At 44.9% G+C, this 18397-nt stretch overlaps 2 protein-coding genes and 1 long non-coding RNA gene across 6 annotated transcripts in view; 1 reads left to right on the top strand and 2 right to left on the bottom strand.

Moving 5' to 3' along the window:
- LOC119466275 (putative Polycomb group protein ASXL2) overlaps nucleotides 1-2542 on the bottom strand; it is a 49390-nt gene extending 46848 nt beyond the window's left edge. Inside the window, exons 1-3 of one of the 4 annotated variants that reach the window (XM_037726751.2) lie at nucleotides 2315-2542; nucleotides 1699-1781; nucleotides 675-780 (exon numbers count right to left, since the gene is read on the bottom strand). In XM_037726751.2, coding sequence (XP_037582679.1) covers nucleotides 675-780; nucleotides 1699-1781; nucleotides 2315-2389 — 264 coding nt within the window. In that variant the 5' untranslated portion in view covers nucleotides 2390-2542. Of the gene's footprint in view, nucleotides 1-674; nucleotides 784-1698; nucleotides 1782-2314 lie in introns of those variants that run through there. The other 3 variants (XM_037726750.2, XM_049657836.1, XM_037726752.2) reach the window with 3 other exon arrangements.
- LOC125940990 (uncharacterized) overlaps nucleotides 1-18397 on the top strand; it is a 51825-nt gene that overhangs the window by 15983 nt on the left and 17445 nt on the right. The gene's annotated exons all lie outside the window — the stretch shown is intronic.
- Nucleotides 4158-18397, bottom strand: part of LOC119466541 (digestive cysteine proteinase 2) — a 28339-nt gene continuing 14099 nt past the window's right edge. The window contains exons 6-10 of the mRNA XM_037727070.2: nucleotides 13092-13285; nucleotides 11588-11679; nucleotides 8277-8435; nucleotides 5608-5794; nucleotides 4158-4395 (exon numbers count right to left, since the gene is read on the bottom strand). Coding sequence (XP_037582998.1) covers nucleotides 4211-4395; nucleotides 5608-5794; nucleotides 8277-8435; nucleotides 11588-11679; nucleotides 13092-13285 — 817 coding nt within the window. The 3' untranslated portion in view covers nucleotides 4158-4210. The remainder of the gene's footprint in view (nucleotides 4396-5607; nucleotides 5795-8276; nucleotides 8436-11587; nucleotides 11680-13091; nucleotides 13286-18397) is intronic.

The following is an 18397-nucleotide window of genomic DNA, read 5'->3' on the forward strand; positions in this document are numbered from 1 at the left end:
AAAACAGGGAAGGATGTGATAAAAACAGTGAAAACGACTGGTACCATCATCTTCAGTGCTCCTTCAATGAGGGCTTTAAAGTGCCATATTTGTCCACTCTCAAATCTCTTGCACTATTTTTCTTTCAATTTTCAGTAGTGTAACCAACTGGCCAACTTCAGCATGCTTCTGCAGTAGTCAAGCTTGTTTAATATTACCAGTGAGCCACAGCCCTAAACAGCTTCAACCACTCTACCCAAAAGTTTGCAAGCATGTTAAGGAAACTAAGCTACATGACCAGCACAGAACAGTAGACATCAGTGATTCATTTATTCTTCACAAAACCAACTCTTATTCCTTACACATTAGCACGACAAATCCTTATCATTCATGGCACATGTATGACATACATACAGCCATGTTCAAGTGCTACCAGACGCATTTAGATTTACAGATATTAAAAAATTAAGAATGTTGATGCAAGCCTCAAAGCTCCCTTTTCGTGGTAACATAAAGGAATTATTGCATCACACATTCGTTTCTTAATGCCTGACCTTAATTAATTCTGTTTCCACTGGTACAACATTGGTCCATAGCATATTGGCGATAGTCATGGTAGCGCACGATCAGATTCTGTGTGCACAGCAGTGGAAGAGGTCGCACCTCACAACATGCAAGGACAGGGATGCACCAACCTTGAGACCAAACACACTTGCAGCTCCAAACACACGGTAAAAGATCGCCTCCGGGCCCCTTGAGTGAGCATGCAGCATTGCATTCAGGCAGGCCAAGGCGGCTGGGCTGCTGAACATGCAAAGCACACACAAACACTGTTACCTGTGACCATGGCCTCCTGCACTTACCACCTTCAAACGTCAATTAATTGTGTCTGTCGAAAACATAGTTTTAACACATTCACTGCACCTTCAGCATCATTAAAAACATGCAGCAGCATAAGATTTAGACTCCCGAATTTTCATGCAGCTTTTGTTGCATACACAAATATGGACTCTCAAAGATGCCTGAACTTTCAAAAGATGCTTGATGTGCAGAAGTAATATCAGCTATTTCACATGAATTGTGCTTAAACAACAGCAAGCCACTTTAGAAATCTGCATAGTACAAATGACTACTATCCAAAACAAGAACCTGCTACCATAACACAATAACATCGTAGCAAACACACGAACATCTATCTCGTAACTCTCTCGACTTACACACTTGGCGCATATTGTCGTGATGGGAACACAATTTTTGTTTTTTAATGATGTCAGTATTTTTTTTTTAGTTTCTTGTTTACACAATCTAAAACAATTATTTCGCTATGGTTTGTTTTTATTATTTCTTGCTGTTTTAATAGATCGACACATTGGGCCTTTGCATTACCACACGTCACTCAACAAGAACTTAAAAAGAGAACGGGGATAAAGCGTGGGAAGCAAGTTTTGTAAACCAAGTGCACAGCCCTCCTCGTTGGTGCTATGGGATATTTAGCCCGTAATCGAGGATCGTTAATGCTTAGGAATTCAGTGTGGACCAAGTCAATTTCAACACGTGCGCAAATGACAACACTGAATACCAGAGTCACCCGAGTCCTGTTTCTTATGTGCTTTAATATTTTTATTGATAGGCGTCGTTTAATAGCTGTCTTCAGCCGACGAACCCGACGATATTTTAAGATCACGCACAATTCCTCGGTGATATGAACAGCACTCTCACCTCGCATCCTTTAGCCCTCGGGTGCAGACTTCAGAGAAGATCTCCTTGTGAGACATCGGAGTTTGGGGGTGTAGCTCCAATACCTACGTAAATGCAACCCCAGGTTGCCCCCTTGTAACAGCATGTGGAAGCAAAATGTCATTGCAGTTGTCCTTTAAGCGGCATGTCAATGGATCTAGCGTCCGATTTGAACTATTCAGTGGAGTTCTATGCGTGTCACATTTTAGCTTCCTGGCATCCCGGAGGACCGAGTTGTCCTGTTATGACAGATTGCACGAATCACCGGTGAAACACGTTTAAAAGTGACAGCGAAAATGCACTGCCGATGCCCCCGGAACAGATCTCAGCTGTCGCAAAATTTTGCGGAAGCCCCGAACTGGCTTTATAAGGTTATCAGCCCCAGTAGTCGTTCGAACATGCTCGACCGATCCGCACCGTGGCATTGATCACGCTGGCACGGTAGCTCTTTTGGCAGACTTTTGGGAACTTTGGAAAGCGAGAAAATCGGGATGCGGGAGCGCTTCCAGAACGGATGACGTGATTCGGCTCGCGAGAGCGGTTGAAACGAGCCCTGACAACTCGAGCAGCCGCCTAGGCCTAACGGGAAATCACTCACAATTCGTGCCGCTTCGGTCCATGCCCGGATTTTTTTCTTCTTGACTGGTCTGTCTCTCGCGGGCTCTTGCTGCATAGCTCTCCAGCACTACGGCCACACGCGAGAATTGGACACTACTCCTTCCGCACAGCTTGATCAGTGCGATAACGTAAACATCGCCATGTTCAGAGGTGGACAACAAAGTCACGTGACATCCGCTTTGCGGAGGCCCCCTTCCATCCAAAGGGCATGGGCCGGCTGTGTGAGGCTGGAGCGGCTGAAATGGAGCGGGAGTTGCGCGTCAAAGCCGCGCGCGGCTCGAGCGCTGCAATCAAACAATTGTTGCGCTCACGCATATCACTACGTCATCCTTTCAGTTAAAAAATGTGCAGCAAACTTCTCTGCGCATCTGTCTACTTATGGACCATAAATTTCGCGAAAAATGGCGTGTGACGAGGAACCTGGGGCCACCGATAGTACACGAAAGCGAAACCATTGAGTTAAGCCACGCCCATCGCCTTTCAGTCTAAAATGTCGGCGAGGTGTTGCATGCATTGAGTTTCTTAAACTCTATGGTTACATGAGAACACACAACTAGAAGCAGATGTATCGCTATTAGCGAATAGTTAACTGAATGTTTTGAGCTCCGACTGTGAAGTGATCGAAGAAGACGCCTCTCATAAATAATGGCCCCGGAGACGGTCATTCGATCTGACTTTACTGATTTTATTTTGACAGATAATTTGGCGTTCTACGGCGCTCCATATTCGGAAATATCCATATATATTCGGAAATTTATTCTTCATTATAAATTTAACAATCCGCCCATTTCTTGGCTATGTGTAGTGACTATATAATATCCCTTAGTGGGTAGGAGCCACGTACGCACTTGATAGGAAACAACGACGGTCAAATCCAAAGAGGTTAAAAAAAAAGTAAGAAAAAAAAAAGAAGAAATAGACCTCCTTGGTCAGCTCACGCCGGCAATCTCAAAGGCCATGGCGCAACACGTTTACAAAATGCCACCCCATAGCGAGACTGCCATGGAGAGGCGGATAATTTGAATACTTGACCTAACTCACGATGGTGACAAAAGCTAAAAGCAGCACAACATAATATCATGCTAATGTGTTCATTCATAACAAATTAACTTCACTATAGAATATATCATTTCAAAGCACTTGTCGAAACACAAATTTCCTATGTGTATGTAGTGCTCAATATAAGTGTCATTATATATGCTGCCTTTGAAATAACATAATCTCAAGACAAATACGAAACTTTGTAGTGCAACGGACATATCATTCCAATCAAACAAACAAAACAACATTGTAGTCTGTCAAGAAAATTTAATGCATGCACTATAGATGGCAGTTGTCACATGAAGGGAATCAGTAAAATAATGCTGTCGACATCTAAGCTCCCTGTCCAGTCAGCAAGGAAAGAGAGAAGTCGCACAACTGTACGAAGTTGGGATATATGCGTATTACTTTCTGACCCCGACTTTGTTACTGTGCCTGCAGCTTCTCTTTCTTGTTCAACATTTCAAAATCAACATTTAAGAAATTTTGCTGCAGGTCCTACTAGACGAAAGTGCACAAGTAGAATAGCCACTCTCAATTGCATTTTCAATAAGCGATACAAGTTTTTCTGCAGTCAGACAACATACATATGCCCCAGTGTTGCTTACGTCTGCCTTTTACTTTTTCCCAGGTCTAACTGTCATATACTAAAAAAGAAAAAGGCATAAAAAAAAGATTGCAGCGGAATGCTAATCCACCTCTCAATTCTAAACTGAACATTTTCACAGACACAGGTTAGCCACTGTGAAAATTAATAGTTGCATGCGATACATGAGACAGCATTTTTCATTACTGTTTATTGAAAAAAGCAGAGGATTGTTTTTGTCGGCCGCCGTCAAAGTTCCACGTAGGTTCCCTGTGTAGCCACGCCACAGTTGTTGTCCTTTTGACTGATAAGGACGTAGCCATCATTTCCCCAGTATGTAGACCAGGAGTTCTTAATCAGCCAATAGGGCTCCCCTTGCAGAGTTCCGTAGCCGACTGCCAAAACAGCATGGTCGAGGCTGTCTGTGTCATTGCCTGTGCATTAAGAAAACCAAAAATAAGACATCATGATGAAGCAGAGCATAATACAAGAATTCCTACGAACGTCTTTAAGGGGCACTGAATTCCTTTTTGAACATGGTAATTAAGAGAATGTTTCCAATCTGTAGACAATGCTGCCTTGTTTACGCAGGGCAAATATTATTCCACTGCATGCAGCGGAGAGCTCACAATCTTGTACAACAGACTGTTTGCTCTCTTCCGAAGTTTTGCAAATCCCAACTTTTTTTCTGTTTTGGGCAACGACAGTGCATAAAGTGCGACGGCCCATGGACAGCCATGTTGGCACATGCATGCACATCCTTCCAGGTTTTCTAGGAAATAGGAAAATAGGCGGTAGCAAACGCACCCCACCCATTCAGTCACTGTTCATTTGTCATTCTCAGGCACCTTTGTCAGACACCAGCCTTGAAATATTACCACAAGCATATTGTGAAAAAGAGAAAGATAGGCAAAGTATTGTTGCCAGTGCTGCTCTGGCTAAGAGGAACCAATATGAGTTGAGGAGGAATGACACGGAAGGTAAACGTTGCCCTCATTGTACCTCCATTAATATTAGGTTTTTTTACTTTTCTCAAAAGATTTTCAGGAATATATTTTTTGAAAGGCATCACACTCATTCCTGCATGTTGCTCAGTTTCAAGAAAAGGTGTTTCAGTGTCCCTTCAGCAAAACATAGCTTTAGTGAACCCAGCAGAGGTCACCGCCCTGAAACAATTTTTCTCCCACGGCTGAGTCAGCAAAAAAAAATTGCCTTCAATCCAAATTTAAAGCAATCTTTTGTATCCCTCTACTAATGCTCACATGGCAGATAATTTTTCTGAAAGCACTTCTGGGGCTTGTTTTGCCAGTTTAGTACTTTGAATTGCAGTGTGCTGTGATTCCAAATCAACTGACAGGTTATGCTCCACACTCATCAAAAGCACACGAAACAATTGGCAACTTGTACGTTCCAAAAAATAATTATTGTCATTTCACTAAAACCTAGTCTACTCACTTCTTTCCTCATTTCCCGAGTCACAAAAAATTACAAGCAACTGCTGCAACAATGATATCAGGACTTTGGAACATACAATGCACTTATGTTATATTATACAACCAATGAAAAAAAACCATGTCAGTGTCTTCAGCAAAACAGTAACCAAAACAACGTTCAGCAGTAGCAAAGATACATGAGCAAAGACTTACGACAGTTGGGATCATAGAAGACACCATTGGAGTAGAAGGAGAAGGAGCGAAGTGCTGCGTCGATGCTAACAGACACTGGCCCCACATTGGCCAGCGCTGTGAGTAGGTCATCACTGTTGGTTATGTTGACATAGCTCTTGATTGAGGCAATAGTTGCATTCACCTTAGTGTCATGACAGACGCCGTCCTGCAGAATTGAGAAATTTTTATCAGCATCAGGACAATCATCACGCAATGCTCGAATCACAGCAATAAAACCTGGGAATGCAAATTGTAATGCATCTGATTTATCAAATACAAGTTTACAAATATAATTATGGCATTAAAAGCATAATTGGTGTCAACATTTATGAACTAAATTGAAGTCACTAATTATGGTAAATGTCCAGCACTAGGTTCATGACTTGCTTGTTAAACTCGGAGCCCCCCCTGACTGGTTAAAGATGTTCATGTGATATTTTATGATATTACAGGTGACTTACGGTAATTCGACCCGCACAGAACAGACAAAATTGATCGAATTATCTGGTGGGTTGAATTAAAAAAGATGCAGAAAAAATGCCCAAACACACCACTGATTCATTTGGCAGCATGTGCTCGAGTTTAACACGCCTCCAAAAAAAAAAAAAATGCGCGCCAACTTTCTATAAGTTCGAAGTAGAAAGCTAACGTGGAAATTATTTACAGCTTCCAATCATAGTAGAAATCTAACGCGCACCCAGTTTTTTACAATGGCAGCCAGTTTCTTCAAGACAGCTTCGCCGCTCAGTTATGAAGTCATCTTCGCCGCACTACTGTCATGTTATGCGGTAAAGCGTACGAACGCCCGAAGGCACTTTTGGTTTCGTATCCGACTGCACCGCGCAAGCAATTTTCAGCTCAATTTCATTGAAAAAAAAAATAACCGCATTAGAATGAGGTAAATACCGTAATCAGAGATTGTGAGCTACGGTTATTGCTTGAAAATTTTGCTAGGGAGGCCCAAAAATAGGCGTTTCTGATGGGAGATGATGTATGTTTGACGCATTCAATGTCCCCTAAACTCCACCGAGACAGACGCCGTCACTAATGGGGTCGTTATTGGTGTCACCATATGCGTCAGGCACGTGCGTGCGGACTGATCAAATATTTCCCAAAGATGTTGAACAGCAGAGTGAGTCTATGATTTTGTTACAAAAATAAGAAACGCATGACAGGAGGCTCCAACACACGGTAACTTCCACAAACCTCACTTAAAGGGCATGCTTTACAACCACAAGGTGACATTCATCCGTTTTTACAAGTCGTGTCTCATTCCTACAGGTGCTACAAAGCATTCTTCACCATCATCAGTCTAATTACCGTACTTACCCAATTCTACCGCTCGAATCTAACGCGCACCTAATTTTCACAGGTTTAAAGTAAGAAAATAAAAGTTCAGGATATAATATGCCCCCGATTTATTTTTTTAATTATAGCATGGCTCCCATGTTTGTGATCAGAAAAAATGAGACGTGCAGAATTTACCTTCACAGAAAAAACTTGTTCTTTTAAGAATGAGCTTTCACAATGAAAGCAGTGCGTTGTTGTCGCCATTTGTGCTTCAATGACCACAAACACCAGGCACACAGGGGAAGTATACCCGATGTATCACATTTAGAGATGTTAACATCACTCTCAAGAGATTTTATGTGACTCTGCATCGAACTTGTTCAAGTATGCAGCTGACAATGTTCCTGCCACTGTAAACAAATAACGAGCTTGGCGCTGTGCCAGAAACACTGGCAGAGTATATCCCAACACATCCGGTGACGAGTCATGCGAAATCTTGCAAAAGTGATAGTATCTCTGAAAGTGACTTGACCGAAGATATCGCTCCAGAGTGTAGTCGAGCACAAAATGAGCCCACAGCAACCGCCCACAAAAACGTACTCTGTCACCACCCGATGACAGTAGGCTGTTGCCAACACTGTAAAACCAGTTTCTGTTTCATATCTGATATTAACACACAGGCGACTTTCGGACCAATATTTTCTGGGAAAAAAAAGGAGGGGGGGGGGGGGGCGTGAGATTCGGGTAAACATGGTAAGTCCACTGTAAAATAACGGCCTCCCCAGGAATTCATTATTACGCTTGTCCCACACAAACCAGACACACTCATGTCTGCATCATTTTGTAATCTTCTCCGTCCACTAATTCTCTGTTGCCCTATCTGTTTGTACCTAACCTGATATAGTATACCACAGATGCACCACTTCTATGCATTACATGAATGCCCATCTCCATTCCTTCTTCTTAATCCCGACAATAATGAAAGCACAGCATCATGTGAGCCAATAACAAAACTAGGACAAAAAAATAGAAAAAGAGAATTACTATGGACTACAAGTCCCATAAAAGGCATTCCACATTTTTTATCATCACAGTAAAAATATGAATGTAACCTATTATAAATTGTTGTTATGCATCAAGACAAAACCACAAGGACAGACATGTGGAAAGAAACAGGCTGATGGTATCTATGAAAAAGCCCTAACACCTGCTTGCTCAATGGAGGGAAAGAATGAAATGAGTTCAGAGAAGAGAAAGGAAAAAGCAAAGATTGACACAACAAACACACCAAAGTAAACACATCCCATTCAGGCAGTCATAAAATAAGTTACATAAACGAACATGCAATCCACCATTACCTGTCCAAGGTATGCTCCGTAGTCCTCATCTGAGGCTAATCCATGATTGCGTATGTACTCGTAGGCACGGAAGTCCTCGCCTCCATCGCAGCCATTGTTACCACTGTTCCAGCTGCAGTCGACCAGCTGCTGCTCGGACAGGCGAACAAGCTTACCGGTCTGCGAAGAAATGAAAAATACACTGCTGAGAAGATGTTTCTTATTTAAGCCACATATGGGAGAAACTGCTCTGCAGCAAAGATGACCAAATTGTGGAGAACAGGTGTATAGGCAGCCTAAATGCCGAACCACCAAACACATGGTATATGTTTCAGGTGTAATTTAGAAATGGACTTTGCCCATCGTGATTGTACCTATTTTTAGGAAGGATTGACTTACTGGTAAGGGTGTGCGAATATGAAAGTTTTCGAATTTGAATCGAATAGGAATACTTAGCTTTGAATATCGAATTGAATATAGAATACATGCATTTATTACCAAGTTGAGTTAATTTAACATGTTGGAACATTGCAGTTACATTGTCAATGGTAAGAAAATAGGTTATGAAGCAGTCATTAACATGAAAAGAATGTGTATTTAACTCAAGTTAACTTGGACCATTCAGTTATTCCCACTAGCTGTCTGTTCTCACCAACATGTGCCTTATTATACCACATCAAACGCCCATAAACTCAGAGGCATTTGACTCTGTGCCAGTCGTCAATCATGGCATTTGCTCTCAAGCAATAAGCTCAGGATTGGCATGAAATAAGAAATAAGAAAGGCAAAAGCTGCATTCACACCCAACTAAAACAAAGTGGTACTGTACTGTTTGCTATGATCATTGCTTAGAAAAGAACTGCAAGAACATTGTCTTTTATTTTTCCTATGTTGTGTACCACATGCAAGCAGGACTTCAGCAGCACAGCTTGTGCAGCAAGCCCCTTCTGTTGTTTTCCTGAAGTATGAGATATCTGACCGACTGCATGAAAAAAAAATGTTTTGATTATAGCTCCAACTAAACCTGTGTAATGCATCCGTGCTCGTTTAGAATAGCGCCTTCAAGCAGGCATCATGATAATTCCCACCGCGGAACTCCCATCACCTGCGAGATCTATACAAGTTCCGGGTCTCGCTCGGGCGCGTATTGTGGTAACGGATCGGTCATCGCTTTATCCTGAAATGTTGTAACAGGCATGCGATATGCTGCATGGAGGCACGACGTGGGCAAGCGGCAGAGAGTTGGATCATTCGCATAGTGGGGACGCATGGACAGGCAACGCTGCTGAGGATCGACCCACTGAACCTATACTCCTGGTAAGAGCATTCTTACTACAGTTGGATTATTTTAAACAGTCGACCCCATCCTCTTTCATTGCGTTCTAAGTGCACCCTTGCTCCACGCAGCTCGTGTTCCTTGCTGAGAGGCTGACCTTCCTGCAAAGCTTTGATGTCCAGTGGCTGAGCATGCTTTACAGGCAAAATTTTGCCAGCAGCACGAAATCATCACAAAATTCAGCCCAAAAATCAATATTCTTAGATTAGATACAAACAAAAGCTAAAAACCGTGTTTACTCACACATGGCCAGCAATATATTCTATTTGTTTGGAATACAGTTGAAACTCGATTTTACGAAACCCGATTTTACGAATTTCCCCATTTAAAGAACAAATTTGGATTCCCCCCTGCAGTTGCCCATAGGCTTAATGCTTTTACAAACTCGAAATAACAAAACAAACTTCGCCGCTAAACCCGATTTAACAAAGCATTCTGGGAAAAAAGAAGCATAGAAAAAGAGGTTTTTCCAAATTTATGGCATCTAGAATGTCTGGCAGTGTGCTGCCAGCGGCTTGCTGGCATGCTGGTTTCCACACTTCTACTTCCGAGGCTGCGTCGGGCTCCACAAGCCCGCAACACGAGCAGGAAGAGGCATCACCCAGTTGTTGGGAAGAGCTTCGTCGGCGTGACGAGGTGGCCGCAGATCAGAACTTCGACGACTTCCTGAACGCCAACGCAGACGGCGTTCACTGACACAACGCTGACACGCTGCTCACTGACACAACAGAAGTTCTCGACGACGAGGAGATAGTGCAGCTTGTTTCCGTCGCACAAGAGGAGTCTTGAAGATGCGAATGATCCAGATACTGTCGAAGCTCCCGTGCCCACACCAAGCCAGGTGATGGACGCCGTCGACCTTCTGAAATGATTTGCTGGGGCACACGAGGGTGCCGAGGACACTTGATTTCACTGGCCAGCTAAAAATATTGTATGTCCCCGCTGCTCACGAAGTGCGCACAGGCAAAAATCACCAGCTCTTTCACTAGGCTATAAATTTGTTGTTCTCTCGAACGAAATTTGTCGTTCTCTCGATTTTACGAAGTTCCCAATTTAACGAATGACAAATTCATGGGCCCCGGTGACTTCATTAAATTGAGGTTCAACTGCATCCGTATCTAACCGAATATTCGAAAATGTTTTAATACCTAGTTTTTGAATTGAATATGAACATTGAAGATATAATATTTGATGGTGTTCAAAATTTTTGGATAGTCACACGTGCCTACTTACTGGCTACTTCTTTCATGATTACATGTGAGAAACAGCATGCTGTGCAGCTTGTTACTTTGTCCTGTACGGTAGTGTTGCCCCCCCCCCCCCTCTTGTACCTATTTTGTTCTTGTTACCACAGCGTACCAAAACAGGTGTGAATGACTGCAAGTATATAGATGCAACACTGGCGCTAACAACTATTTGTACTGACACACTCATGGTTCACTGTGCATTTTGCACATTGAGAATATATTTACATCAGTGACAAGTAAGCAATAACTGAGCCAACTATCCATGATACATACTCTCCCTTTCCATGATAACTCGTGGCCTGTAAGGTATGAAATGCAAAACCAGTTATCGCTCTCATTTAGTTACACAAATATAAGGCACATTGACACACTTATCGGAACACTATCAAACCTTGCCTGCTTTCCATAATCTACCACATGGTCCTCTCCCTGAATCTACTCAGAGCAGTGTTTACTTCAAGCATAGAGTATGACCCAGGACGCAACCGAAACGAACATGGTAAGCAAATTTTAAGAGACAAAAAGATCGCATTACAGAGTCACGCACTACACATCCAACTAGAAAAGTAGCACTTATTTCAGGACTAAGCTTCATGCTACCTGTGTCGCGAGCTACACCTACCACAATCATCTTCGACATACAGAAATAGGAAGCACTGAAATGAGTTTGCCACAGGCAGCAAATTTTGGAGCAGTGCTTTTGAACAAGCACAGAATGCTTAGAAAGAATATCTGTGGCAGGGGCTCACCTTTCTGAAGTATGCACCTTCCAGTTCACCTACTGTTCCAAAGCTCCAGCAGGACCCACATACAGCCTGGTCCTTCACCGGTGTCACGGCTCCTGCAAGTGCACCACAACAGATGAATCGCAAATCAGCCACATGTTTAATGATTGCCTTGTTTACAGATCTTCAGCTCTATCAAGGTTACCATCATGTTTAAGAATAGTCAGGTTTGGGCTGCGATCAGCTCATAATTGATAAGGGCTCCAGATAAATTTAATGATTGTGGGGTTCTTTAACATGCACACAAAGTAGGGTACAAGAGTGTGCTTACAATCCGCCTCCATCGGAATGTGGTCAACACGGTCAAGAATCATACCTGCAACCTTGTGCTCCACAGCAAAACACTACAGCCACTGAGCCAGCCCAGTAGGTTTGTCATGAGTAAACGACAGATGAAGGAAACAAGGTGAGGACCATGGAATCATTACATCAAGAAAGTACAAAAGGGGCAGAGTCTGCGACTGTGACTTAGTAGGACAAAATCAAACCTGAACCTCATTAGCAAGCAAACTGGGACATACCTTTAGTGAAAAATCAACTCTGCAGTAATCTTTGCTTGAACAGCAATTGGATGTTCCCTTCATAGCGGGTTAGCCTAGCTCCTAAACAAGAACAAGCTTTAATTTGGTTCGACCACAGTTGTGTGCTCTGTCAACAAAGAATCCCCTGCCAGGTGTGGAGCACAGACCGCTTTTGTAACATTATCATGGGGGCGTCACCAGTGATGTGTGTCCATGCATTCGCATTAAGTTAATTGTGGGGTTTTGCATTCCAAAAGTGCACAGTGGGTTATGAGAGACACCACAGCGGGGGGGTCCTGGATTAATTTTGACCACCTGAGGCTCTTTAATGTGCACTTAAAAGAATCAATAAACATCTTTGCATTTCACGCTTATTGAAATGTGGCCACTGCAGCCAGGAAGTCGAACCCGTCACCTCGTGCTCAGCAGCACAACAGCATAGCCTACCCCTGGGCTACTGAGGAGGGTGCGTGCTGTGTTCTTTTTATATATTTTTATTGTTACTGCAAGCCTTGACAAGCTCTTAAAGCAGTGGGAACAAAAATAACAAAAAGTACAGATTAGTAACAATACATCAAAAGAGAAAAAAATGATCCGAAAAATCAAAAAAAAAAAAACAACGAAACAGTACAGACTAACACGAAAGGGTACACATTAGACACTGAATTCGGAATAAGAACTGCAAGCGGCATACACAGGAAAAGCATACATTCTGTGAGTAGCACTTTTCTTTCTAGATGTGTGTGTAGAATGGGCAAGTGGTGTGGATTTCTGCACCTTTCACCCATTTGCACACTGTACAAAGAAAAACGAGTAAAGGGACAGATTCCGGTTGACATGCTTTCTCACAGTAGAGAAACAGTAGCTACTACACAAACTTACGAAGACAGAGATGACAAAAAGTGCTGTTCCCGTGTCTTTGTTGCTTCTATTTTTTGCCTACTAACCGTAAAGCCTCCAGTCTACTTGATCAGGCAACTTGACAGTGAACCTGTGTCTGGGGAATGGCTCAGCCTTGGAAGAGCCGTCTTTGGACTGAAGGCGTCCACGAAGCACACTGATCTCCTGTGGCGTACGATCGGCCAGGTGGTTTACGGCAAGGCTATAGCCCAGGTTGGCACGGTTCTTTGAGTCAATGAACCTGTGAAGGGGGACGACATACCATTATACAGCATGAAGGCATTGCTGGAGACCTATGTCACAACTTCATAACTGAAAACAGTTTACAGGTTGTCCCGAATGTAAAAGTTACGTCTGGACAACCTGGCTAATTGGCATGTAACTTGGTATTCATCAGGGAGACATATGACAGTACTAAAATAAAGCAAGAATTTTGAGCAAGAGTCCTGGCTGCTAGGAAATATTTTGTAAGTCAGTACAATAATGCAGCCAAAAGAGCAGTGCAGCTGGAAGGCAACTCAATATTAAGTTCAGAATTTTCTTTAAAGTAGAAAAATGCTCTGAATTTTCTGCCTATGTTGCCTAACTATGAATCTCATTGCCTAATTTTCTAAAATTTGAAGCATGCATACTGAGATGTCTTTGCATAATGAACAGAATAAGCATTAAAGATTCTTCAGGAAATTTTTCATTCAACTGCACAATGCATGTGAGAGCATAAAGATCATCATTGCATTCAGTGCATACCTTCGCAAGTAAGAATATGTCAAAATAAAGCCATTGTTACAACTTACAAGAATCCATTTTTGCAATAAGAGTAGCTTATACTGCATTTTGCTATATTTTTAAAAAAAGCTCTTGTGAAAGTTAAATACACATATTTAACATTCCTTTGCAAATATGTCCTCAATACATAGAGGCATTAACAAAGGCAGACTTGCATATGCTTTCAGTTTTGACTGCAACAGCCATGGTATTAGAGGAGAAGACCGCAAATTAAAAACTAATAAACGCTGACAAGTTTGAGAACAGCCAGTAATACTGAGCAGCTGAATTCTGCCAAATATGAAGTCTAATGTGAACACAGGACAAGAGAGCAGCGTTCGCAGCACGTCTCAACCAGAACAGATCAGACAATCTCAAGCTCGCGCTTTCCAGATGACTGGCGATGTGGCTGCAGCGCCGGGCATTCCTCTTCACTACAATCGCCGCCCACCGGAAAAGGAGCCATCCTGGCGACTCATGGGGAACATAGAATCATTGGGTCATAATACGGCTTCAGGCGTTGTACGTGGACGGTTTCACGACCACGACAGCATTGGTCCATAGGTGGCGTGACAGGCTCAACAATATTAAAGCCCCTATATTTATAAAAGTAGCGCCATCCACTTCCCTCCTCCTCCGTTCCACTATCGCACTCGGCGCGACCAGCGCGATCGAGGCGCGATATCGACAGTGGCGCCGCCTGCGTCGGGCCTGCCGTGGCAGACGACAGCTAAGGCGCTACCAGAGGAAATCCGAGGAAAACTTCGATCGCGCCCTGCGGAGACGTTTTTGAGGCGCGATTTTGCTTCGTCAGTCAGTAACTGGTCTTAATAATGCCGTTTTGGAAGTAGCAACGCGACGATGCGAGACGGCGCAAATATCAAGTGTGCAGCAAGCGTTTGCGCACGCCGGATGGTAAACAAAAAAAGCCTTTTGCCCTCGCCTTGTCGGTTGCGGCAAATTAAGGCGCAGCAGCATGCCATCACAACGAAGTTCTTGTCCCTAACACGTTTGGTCCGTTTGTGCGTACAGCACTTTCGTCGCACAGGCCCGAGAATGGCAGTCGGAGCGCGCTGGAAAGAAAAAAATATAGAAAAGCGCGACGCGAACTACCACGTGACACGGATTGGCCAATGGGGGAGCGGAGGAGGCTGGGGCGACAGGAGGTGGCTAAGAGAGGGCGAGGAGGAAGCGCCGGGGTGAGCGCGGTGGCGGCAAGATCTAAGAATGGCGCTACTTTTATAAATATAGGGGCTTTAAACAATATAGTTCACAGGCGATGTCTGTGCTACAACACGGTAGAGTCCTTGATATTTGGATACAAGCTTGGATGAGAGGCCAGCAGGAACGGCAGAAACCCAAAGCCACACAAGGGAGTCCAGAAGGAAGTGACAATGCGGGTGATCATCATCACGTCGAGATTTTTGTTGCCATTGGTCGACGGCTGTAAAGGAACGGGCGAGCTGACGGCATTCCTCTACGCGGCGGGCAGCTTCAGAGATGGGCGTACATTCGGATGAGTCGGGTCTGTACGGAAGAATGGTGTCAAGGGTGGTCGAAAGTTCACGGCCATACAAGAGGAAGAATGGGGAGAAGTTTGTGGTCCCCTGTGGTGCAGTGTTGTAGGCGAACGTGATGAATGGCAGAATCAGGTCCCAATCAGTGTGATCAGAGACGACGTACTTGGAGAACATGTCACCAAGGGTGCAGTTAAATCTTTCCATCAGACCATTAGTTTGAGGACGGTAGGCGGTGGTGGTGCGACGAACGATGCGACATTCAGCAAGGAGCGCGTTTACCACTTCTCTAGCGCGTTTACCACATGTCCTCTATCGTTCAAAAGTTCGCGAGGTGCACCGTGACGAAAAATAAAGTTTTTCAGTAGGAAGGATGCTATATCACGGGCAGTGGCCGCAGGCAGAGTGGCTGTTTCTGCATATCGGGTCAAGTGGTCGATGGCGACGACTATCCAGCGGTTTCCGTAAGCCGTGCTCGGAAGGGGTCCATACAGGTCAGTCCCAATGCGATCGAAGGGCATGGCAGGACACGGGATTGGCTGTAGTGGACCAGAGACATGCTGAGAAGGAACCTTGCGGCGTTGGCACTGAGGGCACGACCGAATGTACTTGCACACAAAGGTGTACATGCCATGCCAATAAAACCTGGAGCGAAGCCGGGTGTATGTCTTGAAGACACCCGCATGTGCACACTGCGGGTCAGTGTGGAAGGCAGAACATATTTCACCACAAAGACGTCGAGGTATGACGAGCAACCTCATGCGGACGTCAGAGACGTAATTCCGGCGATAGAGAAGTCCATCCCGCATTTCGAAGTGAGAAGCTTGACGGCGCAAAGCTCGAGAAGGTGGAGGAACAGTCGACGGGTTTGAAAGGAAGCGGATAAGAGCACTAATCCAAGCATCCTTCTGTTGCTCCGAAGCCATGTCGCAGCCTGCTGGGAACGAAAGTACTTGGTCAACGGCAGAGAGGCAGGCATCGCTTTCGGTTGACACGGGCGACGGGAAAGCTCGTCGCCGTCGGTGTGGCGGCGGCCAGACCTGCAGACAACACGCTTGTCGAAATCTTGCAACCGCAAAGCCCAGCGAGCTAATCGACCTGAGGGGTCCTTCAACGTGGACAGCAAACAAAGTGCATGGTGGTCTGTAATTACATCAAAGGGGCGGCCATAGAGGTAGGGTCGAAATTTACCAAGTGCCCAGATTATGGCCAAACATTCCTTCTCCGTAACGGAATAATTCGTCTCTGCTTTGATGAGGGTGCCGCTTGCGTATGCAACGACGTACTCGTCGAATCCAGATTTACGCTGCGCGAGCACAGCGCCGAGCCCAACACCGCTGGTGTCGGTGTGTACTTCGGTCGGAGCAGTCGGGTCGAAGTGGCGCAGTATAGGCGACGATGTTAATAGACGACGCAACTCTCGGAAGGCATCGTCACAAGCAGGGGACCAGGTGTAATTGTTCAAGTCGCTCCGTAGAAGCTGATTCAAGGGAGCGGTAATGGACGCAAAATTCCGAATGAAGCGGCGAAAGTAAGAACAAAGGCCAAGGAAGCTGCAAAGTTCTCTTACGGAGGAAGGTTTGCGAAAATCAGGAACTGCACGGAGCTTGGCGGCGTCAGGAAGAATGCCGTGTTTAGATACGACATGGCCAAGTATGGTGAGCTGACTCGTGCCAAAGTGGCATTTCTTCAGGTTGAGCTGAAGACCGGCGGCAGTTAGGCACTGTAACACTTCCTCCAGCCTACAGGGTGGGAAAATCAGGCGAAAAAATAACCACATCATCTAAGTAGCGCAGACACATTTTCCACTTGAGACCACGCAAAAGGTTGTCCATCATACGCTCAAATGTTGCTGGGGCATTGCAAAGCACGAAAGGCATGACACGAAATTCATATAGGCAATCTGGTGTTACAAAGGCCGTTTTAGGTTGGTCTTCGGGTGCCATGGGGACTTGCCAATAGCCGCTACATAAGTCGATAGAAGAGAAGAACTCTGCGCCTTGGAGACAGTCAAGGGCGTCGTCAATTCTCGGAAGAGGGTAAACATCTTTACGCATTATTTTGTTAAGACGATGGTAATCGACACAGAATCGAATCGATCTGTCCTTCTTCTTAACAAGAACAATGGGAGATGCCCAGGGGCTATCCGACGGCTTAATGACACCGCGCTTCAGCATGTCAGCTACTTGGTCATCGATAACACGGCGCTCTGTCGCGGATACACGATATGGTCTTTGTCGCAGTGGCGCACTGGTACCCGTGTCGATGCGATGACAAACAGTTGATGTGCAGCCCAAGGGAACATGCTGGCAGTTGAAAGACGAACGAAACTTGTCGAGAAGGCGTAGAAGCTGGGCGCATTGGGAAATAGTCAACGTGTCGGCGATGGAACTATGTAGAACATCGGGCGAAGTCGGCTCCTGCGCAGGGTTACAGATCACTCCGGCGACCTCATAAGTGGCGACGGAACCAGTTGGCATGTCAATGATGGCAGCAGGGTCAACACATTGGACGCGGCCAACGCACTCCCCACGAAGCAAAGTGAGAGGACAGGGCAATCGGTTGGAGACTAGCAGTCTGCTGACGCCGGCATGAACATCCAAAACAGCAAAAGGCAGCAGGGAACATTTGCAACGAGCGAAAATGGCGGATGGCGCAAAAAGTGTGCTGGCATCAGCAACAATGTTGCATGACACTGTAGCAAGGGCAAAAGAATGCGGTGGAATTGTAATGTCTTCGGCAACAAAAAGGTTCCCGAGCGTCAAGGAGCGGGGCGTCGCACAGCGTTCAAAATTCTACTTCAGCACGAGAACAGTCGATGACGGCCTTATTAGTGGAAAGGAAGTCCCAGCGCAAAATAAGATCGTCCAAACACAGCACCAAAAATTCGACGATGTACAGGAGGCCGTTGATCACAACATGAGCAGTACACGCAGCTGCAGGCATGATGCGGTCTGCGCTGGCAGTACGCAGGGATATGTTTGACAGTGGCGTCGTAACTTTCCTGAGCAAACGGCAAAGTGTGGCACTAATAACTGAAACTGCGGCACCAGTGTCAACGAGGGCGAGTG

The sequence above is a fragment of the Dermacentor silvarum genome, chromosome 10 (assembly GCF_013339745.2).
Source record: "Dermacentor silvarum isolate Dsil-2018 chromosome 10, BIME_Dsil_1.4, whole genome shotgun sequence".
Classification (NCBI taxonomy): Eukaryota; Metazoa; Arthropoda; class Arachnida; order Ixodida; family Ixodidae; genus Dermacentor; species Dermacentor silvarum.